This window comes from Cyprinus carpio, unplaced genomic scaffold (assembly GCF_018340385.1).
Source record: "Cyprinus carpio isolate SPL01 unplaced genomic scaffold, ASM1834038v1 S000006694, whole genome shotgun sequence".
NCBI lineage: Eukaryota > Metazoa > Chordata > Actinopteri > Cypriniformes > Cyprinidae > Cyprinus > Cyprinus carpio.
In genome coordinates, this window is record NW_024879306.1 from 984164 (window position 1) to 993382 (window position 9219).

General features: G+C 34.6%; 1 protein-coding gene across 1 annotated transcript; it reads left to right on the forward strand.

Annotated features, from left to right (window-relative positions):
- The first annotated feature begins 286 nt into the window (after positions 1 to 286).
- Positions 287 to 9014, forward strand: qdpra (quinoid dihydropteridine reductase a). Its single transcript, XM_042755401.1, has 7 exons — positions 287 to 432; positions 597 to 689; positions 2106 to 2202; positions 2737 to 2877; positions 5523 to 5631; positions 7762 to 7845; positions 8893 to 9014. Exons 1-7 carry the CDS (start codon positions 346 to 348, stop codon positions 8993 to 8995), a joined length of 714 nt encoding a protein of 237 aa, XP_042611335.1. The 5' UTR covers positions 287 to 345; the 3' UTR covers positions 8996 to 9014.
- The last annotated feature ends 205 nt before the right edge of the window (positions 9015 to 9219 follow it).

Below are 9219 nucleotides of genomic sequence, written 5' to 3' on the forward strand. Positions count from 1 at the left end.
TTGATTTATAATAAATTAATAGATATTTAGTAGGTTCTTTGTCAAGTGACAGGATGAGAAGTTTTGTTTTGTTCTTCTGGGTAATAAAGTGATATTTTTTCTTTGTTTTTTTTTTTTTTACTTTTCGTTATAATTAGTTTTTTAAAGCTTCGTCTTCTCTAAAGATGTCTTTCATTTTTCTGTGGAGTTTAGGGCGGAATGCGGGATTGAACCAATCATTAACCGCTACAACAAGGGCGTGTGTGTCCCACCCTCCCTCTCTCTCTCTCTCTCTCTCTCTGTCTTGGTGTTTGCTGAAAGGATCTTCATCATCTTTGCTGAAGCGGCTCACAGCGGAGAAAAGCCATGGCAGCTGCGAACCGTGTCCTTGTTTACGGAGGAAAAGGAGCTCTCGGCTCGGCATGTGTGCATTATTTTAAGTCAAAAGGATGGGTGAGTAGAAACGCCTCTTGAGTCACTGTGAGTTGGTGCGTGTGCTGAAACTGACACCTGTTGATGCGACTGGATTTTGCATTATTATGCTTGCATGTTTATTTCAATAGCATGTAGGCTTATAACTTGTAGCATTGCTAAAACCGTGTTTTTTTATGTTAAAGTGGGTTGCCAGTATTGACATCGTCGCGAATGAAGAAGCGAACGCAAACGTGCTGGTGAAACTCTCCGAGTCATTCACCGATCAAGCTGCTCAGGTGGGTGGAGCCAAAGTCATGACGTCACATCGCCGTGTCTCTGTCAGCACATAGGGTTTATTAAATTGCCTGCCATGCTGCCATTTGCTTTCCATTTACACTGCCGAAATAATTACCTGTCTTGCCATGACATACCCAGTGTTCTGGACAAGCTATTTTCTTTTCTCATTATTGGCCTTATTGAGTCTGCCATTAACTTCAGATGCTGTTAATAATAGTCTCAGTTATATGGCACCCATTGGAGCTGTCCTCCTTGTGCCACAGCATTGTGTCTCTTGTTTTATGGTCTTCTAATACTATTGTGCTTTCACACTTGAAATTATCAACCCTAGGCCATTATAAACCTTGCTGTCGATGTTCTGCTTTTGTATTCCTTTGGACATGGCATTCATTTTTCTTTTACTGCCCTTACCAAAAAGTAGTATACTTCAAGTTTATTTTAAGGTATACGTAAGTAAAGTTCAAGTATATTTTAAGTATACTTTATGTAGCAAGTATTACAAATATCACTGTCCTAGTAAGTATACTAGTAAGTGTACCACTTTTTATTACTCCTCGGGACTAAATTGGCCCACTTTTCTAGTATATAAAAAGTATACTTTTAAGTATACTTTAAGTATAACAGTAGCAAACTTTGAGTACACAACTAGTTTTACCTCTATGTTTGTAGTTTGTACTGCAAATGAACTTATAGGTTAGTGATAGTTTACTAATTAAATACTTTGTTCACTTTGAAGTATACTCTCAGTAAACTACTAGTTTAGTAGTTTTATACTGCAAGTATACTCATAGCTTCATGCATTCTGCAACACCTTAATGTGGGTAAGTTTCATACAAAAAATAATAAAGAAATAACATTTTGAACAAAAAGCTGAAAAAAGACTGTGAATTGGATTCAGAATGATAATCAAAATGTAGATGGAGTCTATCAACGCCCCAGAGCTTGACTGTAATTATTACCTCTTCATCGGACTACATTTTATTCTGTAACATTACAGTTTTGATGCTGTTTCATGTCAGATGATCGTGTTTGGTTACATGTGTTAGTATCTGTTGTTTCTTTTTCTTCTTCACTTGTGTTTTTTTTTTTGGAGTTCTGTACAGAAGATGTGTACTCGGCGCCCTCTACTACCGTATAACAATGAAAACACGGATTGTAGGAGCAAAAGTTTAGCTCAAATATATTTAGACTATTTGTAAGTATAAAGTCAAGTATACTTAAATGTCATTTTAAGTATATTTCTGAGGAGTACATAAAGCCCATTTCTGAGAAGTACATAAAAAGTAAACTAAAAGCATACTTTCCTATTTTAAGTATACTAATAGCACACTTGAATAAACTTCTTTTTCGTAAGGGTGTACAAAGCACATAGAGCATGTAGAGTATTGTCTCATCAATATAGTGATTTGATGCAGGTGACATCGGATGTAGCCACATTACTTGGAGAACACAAGGTTGACGCCATTGTTTGTGTGGCAGGAGGATGGGCTGGAGGAAACTGTGGCTCAAAAGGTCAGCATATCTTATCTCTCATCCCGGACAGAATTTGCAGACTTTCTTTTTATTATTGTAATTTTTACATTTATTTTAAATTTATTCTTTATTGGTTTTTAAATTTATGTTTTTTTATTTGTTTATGTATTTATTTATATTAATTTATTTGTTGCATTTTCTATGGAGCATGGTAAAATGTGTTAAAAAGAGCTGATAGTACTACACTTATTAGTAGCTGAAAGCACATTTTTAATAGATTTATTAAAAAAAAATTATTAATAGATTTGTACAATTTTATGAATGACAAAGAAAGAGGGTATAGATTCTGTGTGAGCCTGCTTATTTGACATTTCACAACTAAAGGGGAGCTAATGAATATTTATCGATGGTCCATTTAATACCTTCATGTCTGCTACATACAGTATTTGGGAGGCGTTTAAGCTTTTTTTTCTCCTAGGTTATATTTTATAGTAGATTTCAATCAGTTTATAATATAATGGGTTTTGCTGGAGTTAATAATATAAACTTTCTTTTCTCTCTCACTTGTTTTAGACTTGTATAAGAACTCTGATATGATGTGGAAACAGAGTGTCTGGACCTCCACCATTTCCAGTCATCTTGCATCGCTCCACCTGAAGCCAGGAGGCCTGCTGACCCTCTCTGGAGCAAAGGCCTCACTGGAAGGCACTCCAGGTACAGTAGGAGCATCCATCCCTATACTCCTGAGATGTGTTGCCTACTGGAAAACACATGTTATAAATGTATTTTCAGCACAGGTTTACCTGAGGACACTTCAAAATTTGATGTTAATTGCATAAAGGTGCATTTATACCGCCAGAGTGGCTAAATCATATTGTTTATGTAGGAAAACACGTCAGTCTTCATGAGGTTTTACCTTAGGTGGGTAAAGTCAGTTATAATGTTCATTTATAATAGCAAACACATTTTTCCTACCATTGAAAGTGTATATACTGTAGTATTGAATTGGCTGTCACTTCTATTGTACTTGATTAGTTTCACGTATTGCCTCACATCCCAAATCTTTTCATAGCCCCAGATGTGAAATGTTCAACTCATGTCATTATATCTTTAGTGACAAAACTCAATAAAGCACACAACAGAGGTCGCCTCCAGACTATTGAAAACCTCCAGCATCAGCAGACTGCTCTCATTTGTTGAGGGGCCAGGAAGGGGGGAATGAGTCAGCAGGTTTTTTGGAGCTGGGAACACATATGGACTGTGTTTTGGAGTCTGTATTCCTTACCCACACAGAACTGATTTAGACAGGAAATGCCCTGCAGTGAGGAACACTGCTTTGATATGATATGAAGGGAACCTGTAGTTGGACCGTTTGATGTATCTTGTTCAAAGAGACAGGAGCAAGCTCTGGTGAACATTTCTGATAGAGCTGTCCAGCTCTTACAACCGTACATGATCATTACCATGTGCTAGTCACACCACAAGCTGAAAAAACTAGTACACTGATGACGGCAAAGTAAAGACAGCTGTCGTGATAGTAATGTCAGCTGCAGTAATGGTTAAGTAGCTAACTGATTAACTAATTAAAGTTGCATTTTATGTTTAAATATTTTCATTTGAAATTTCACTAAAATAAAAAATAAAAGACTTTAATTACAAAGCAAAAACATGCAAAAACTAAATGTATAATTGCATACGAAAATGATTAAAAGAATCATCATCCTAATAGTAAAACCCAATCTAAATTAAAATGTGAAATTAAAAAAAAAATTATAATAATATATAATAAATCTCACCCAAACCCTCAGAATATGTAATGTTGCATTTTAAATGATTTTTAGGTGACTTATTTTCCTGTTATATTCTATAAAATCCGTTTTAATTATGCATTTAACTTATTTATTATAAATATATATATACATATTATATAATTATATATTATAAAGCTAAAAAATCTGTGCTAAGCTGCAAAGTCCTGGTATGCTGGATATGCTGGGTGCGCTGGGATCGTCTGACCTCAAAGCTGAAGTTCAGTCTGGAAATCAGACATACCAAAGAGAGTTTAAGCTAAATCCTTAGGATAGAGCATGTGATTTAAATTGTGACCCACAAAGTTCATTCAGTTATGAGGGGTCATGCAGCATGGCTGAAACGATCACAAAATACTGAATTCTCAAGTTTTAGAGAATATTGAAAATAAAATAAAAAAGAAAGATAATATAAAAAAGAAAAGAAAAAATATGGAGCTTCTCCTCCCCTCTTTCTTATTGCCTAAAGGGTGTTTTTTTTTTTTTTTTTTTTTTTGGAACAGCTGTCATGCATTTTTTTGAGTTTGAGGCTGAAAAAAAATTCTTTAAAAAAGTAGCATTTACCCCCTCATTACATCAAGCATGCTGGTTATTGATTCCAGATGCCAAGCCAACAAACATCTAGAGAGGGGGAGCTGGAAAGACAAACACACTTCAAACAAACATTGCTTAAAAAATATCCAGAGCATTCCCAGTAATACATCATCATCAATTTATATTAAGATTTGTTCTTTGGTATTTAAAGAGATCATATCATATCATTTATTTATTTATTCCCTGAGGTCTGCTTATAATATAATAAAAAAATTTGTACTAAAAAAATCATAAATATTTGTTACTTATTTTTATTTTAGTTAATTTTTGTTAAATGTAGATTTTAAAAAAATTTTATTTGTAAAAAGTTTTATTTTTTTTAGTTTTAATTTTTTTTTTTTTACAATTTTCTTCAGATTGATACAAACATAATATATATATATAGCTTAAATATAAAGCTTAAAATGCTGCTAGTATAGACAGTGAGGAAATAATTCTTTAATAGTATTTTAAAACTACATTTCCACTCTCCTGCTGAGCCTTACAATTAAACTGAACTGCTTTTGCTGTTCCTAAACGATTTCTGTGTACTCACCCTGTGTAAAGTTTAAGTTACAGTTTAAGTGATAAAGTACGTTGGAAAATCTAATTTAATTCCTCATGATGTGACCCCTTTAAATACACTGGTATTTCTGCGCATAGAGTTTCACTGGTGAGAAAAAAATAGTCTGTCTGTGTAGGAGGAATCACATTCAATTAGCTTATTTTGTATTGCAAAATCCATTTTATTCTCTGCTTGAGGCATCCAACTAAATGGTTATTGACCAAATTCAAAGCAACAGCTGTTGTTTGTTGTGAGTTGTTGTTGGGAATTTTGTGTATGTGGTGCTCTCAAGTGCTGTGTGCGCATGCATTGTGTCCCATAGTTTTTTTTTTATGGAGCGAGAGCTGCAGCACTCAACATGTGAAGAGGGCTCTTTGCTCCATTCTCTGTTTTATGTTTCTCTTTGGATGCAGGTATGGTTGGGTACGGCATGGCCAAGGCTGCAGTCCATCAGCTCTGCAAGAGTCTGGCTGGCGAGAACAGTGGCCTTCCATCTGGAGCTGTAGCTGTGGCCATTCTTCCGTAAGAGCATCTGTCAGTCTATCATATCTGTCTATATACACTGATCTGTCTGTCAAGATCAAAGTGAAAATATCAAGTACTTCTTAAAGAAGTGAATTTAAGGTACTTTTAGCTCAAATGTTACTTTAGCGTTTGAAATTTTGGAGCAAGTAAGATTTTTTTATATATATAAATATATATATATTTTGAAAGAAGTCTCTTATGGTCACCAAGTCTTCATTTATTTAATAAAAAATACAGTAAAAAAAAAAATAATATTGTGAAATATGATTACAAAAATAACAGTTTCCTATTTTAATATATTTTTAAATGTTATTTATTCCTGTGATGCAAGTAGATTTTTCATCAGCCATTAGTCCAGCCTTCAGTGTCACAAAATAATTCAGAAATCATTCTAATATGCTGATTTGCTGCTCAAGAAACATTTCTTCTTATTATTATCACAGTTGAAAAAAGTATTTTTGTTTAATATTTTTGTGGAAAAACGGTGATACATTTTTTCAGGATTCTTTGTTGAATAGTTCAAAAACAGCATTTATTTGAAATAGAAATATTTTGTAACATTATAAATGTCCTTAACTGTCAGTTTTGATCAATTAAATGCATCATTGCACAATAAAAATAGTTCTTTCTTGCAACCCCAGATTTTTGAACAGTAATTTAATTATTAATAAGTAATTATTAACCAATATTAGGAATGTAACGATTAACCGCGAGCCGGTTGAAAATCGATTCAAATATGTGACGATTCAAATCGGCTGAGATGCTAAAAAAAATTGTGATTCATTTAGGGGTAGGAGTTTATATGAATGCATGTCTTGGGGGAACTTACTGTATTTAGAAGAGTTTAGATGGTATTTCATCTTTTTTATCTAGCCTCTGTATAATGCATAGTATAGTAAAAAAAATAAAATACATAAAGTGCGGCGCTGTTTTGTTTACAGTAGAAACCAAGGAAACGCTTTAAGCGCCTGCTGGCAGAGAGTGAATCTGCATCTCATTTAGCTCGTCCGCTGTTTCATGCAGATATTTTTATGTATAGTTTCACAAAACAGAAGTCAAACCATTCTGTTTTTGCTTCAAAATTTTGATTTAATTTCGATTAAAAACTGCTCATGTTGCATGTATGCAGCATCTTTGTTTGGATCATGATTTAAATGCAGTGTTTGCCTCTAATTTTAAATGGAAAGAACACAGACAAAGCCTTCTTTTGTTTATATGAAGAGATTTATTTGATTTGTGGTATTTATTTGATTTGGGGCTTGTTTTGAAAAATTTTAATTTAGTTTTTGTTATTTAGATTTACATTATATTTAAATTTTCTCATTTAGCAGATTTTATCCAAAGCGACTTAAAAATGAGGACAATAGAAGCAATCAAAACCAACAAAAGAGGAATAATATGCAAGTGCTATATTAGTATATTAATATAGTTTTATATTTCAATTTCACAAAGAATGTGCAGCATTTTGTCAAAGCAATAATAAAAGGACACATTTAATTTATAATTTATCTTAAATCTCATTTTGTATAAAAAATAAAATAAAAACGTGAATCAAATCGAATCGTGAAATCAAAATCGTGAATTGAACTGAATCGTGAGTTGAGTGAATCGTTACATCCCTAACCAATATTATTGATACAATAATGTTCTCATGAAAGTCAGTGCAAGAAGGCATTCAAAACTCATTTCACGTCCATAACATGACACATTTCACAGTGAAACAGGACATTTGACCTGAAAAAAGATGTTTGAAAATTTCAGATCCAGAGCAATGTATTGCATTTTTTTCTTTGAAATAATGTGCATCAACATATTCTCAATAACACCAAAAAAGGAGCACGAAGAAAGGAAATAGGGACAATTTTGAGGCCTGTCTTTTAGTATTCATTAATCTGTGTTGTACATATGTGAGATATCAATAAATTCTCTTTTTTTTTATGTGTGAGCATCTGCAGTCATTTTTACTGTAAGTGATCTGTGCGGTACACATTTGACTGCTGTCTGATTGCATTAACATATGGGGTGTGAGTTTTTCAAAAGGCCATGCTAGTCTAAGCTATTGCCACAGGCTCTGTTCCACAGTCTCATTTTCCACTGAGATAACAACATTTTGACATCATTCTCCAGGGTTACCTTGGATACACCAATGAACAGGAAATTCATGCCTGACGCAGATTTTGGGAGCTGGACACCGCTGGAATACATCGCAGAGTGAGTACATGTTTATCATGTCCACTGAGCACCAGATTTCATTATGCTTGCTGATAATATCATAAATCGCAGATTTGACCTGTTTGGAAAATAGAAGCCTCAACAGCTGGATAAATCAGAAAGTGGCCATTCCTCACCAGAAGAGGGGCAGTAATGTTCTTCCAAAAAGAGACCTGATGTCTGCAGCATGTGATTCAGCTAAGATCTGAATGGTTTTGAAATACACATTAATCCAAAATCCATTGTTATGAATTACATCACGTAGGTCTCATGTTAGAATTATTGTTATACCAGATTTGCGTTCAACAGAAAATCTTGCTTTCAGATAATAGAAATGTTTTAAATCAGGTCTTAAAAACCTTCCTCAGATGTACATTTGATTTGATTCAGTAATATTAACCAAAAAAGCCACAAGCAATAGTAAAAGCCTCTTAGAAGCAAACATACCCTGCATGAATGATTGAATTACATCCAAATTTAAGTGAATAATGTCAAGCATCACCCCAAGAACAGACCTTTTAGAGAAACCGCACGCATTTATATTCAGTGGAATTGATATTAACTCAAATGCCTCTCAGAAATGTCACAAAATGATTCTACCTGTTTTGAGGTTTGCACTGTGAGGGATTGTACTTTTTTTAGCATATCTCTGTGCCTCGCTCAGATGTGGCCAGTATGGCCAAATCTCTCCTGCCAGTCAGCACAGATTAGGATGAGTATTTGATGCAACTCCATAATCCCAGAGGAGCCGCAGCAAACCCGACTGGATTAGAGAAGCACATGAGTGAAGGAGGAGTATAAATAGTCTTTGTGTTAGAGGTAATTAATGTGTAGTCTCACTTCAGTTGCTACAGTGGGCTAAAACATCTACAGTTTCTCCAAAATGTTCCAGAATAGACAAGGCTTGTCGTTCAGTTCTTATTTTTTCTTTCTCCGACTCCCTCCTTATCTCTGTTCTCATTATCTCGCTCTCTCTCTATCCAGCGTGCACCACCATCATTGTACACCTGTCTCTCAATCCCCCTCACTCTCTCTGTGTTTCTCCAGAACCTTCTACAGCTGGGCCACTGGGTCGGGTCGGCCTGCCTCAGGCAGCCTCATACAGTTGGTGACTACTGGGGGGAAAACTGAGGCCTCAGCAGCTCAGTAAAGGGGCGACAGAGAAAAAATAAAAAACAAAAAGATTAGGAGTGGAGGAGAGCAATGTTTACCAATGTACTTTGCAGAAGAGGAGAGAGCGGTCATACAGAACGCAGATGGGAAATGAGAGATGTGGCATTTCCAACCATCCAATCTCTTTTGAAATATACAGTACAGTATCTCTGAATTGACCAAAGTATTAACTTACATGTTTAATGTTGAGTCAGTCTATAC

Excerpts from the sequence above, each read along its gene's own strand:
- qdpra (XM_042755401.1), top strand. The coding sequence starts at position 346 with ATGGCAGCTGCGAACCGTGTCCTTGTTTACGGAGGAAAAGGAGCTCTC. Across the intron at positions 690-2,105 it reads TCACCGATCAAGCTGCTCAG|GTGACATCGGATGTAGCCAC; the intron begins GTGGGTGGAGCC and ends GATTTGATGCAG. Across the intron at positions 2,878-5,522 it reads CTCACTGGAAGGCACTCCAG|GTATGGTTGGGTACGGCATG; the intron begins GTACAGTAGGAG and ends CTTTGGATGCAG.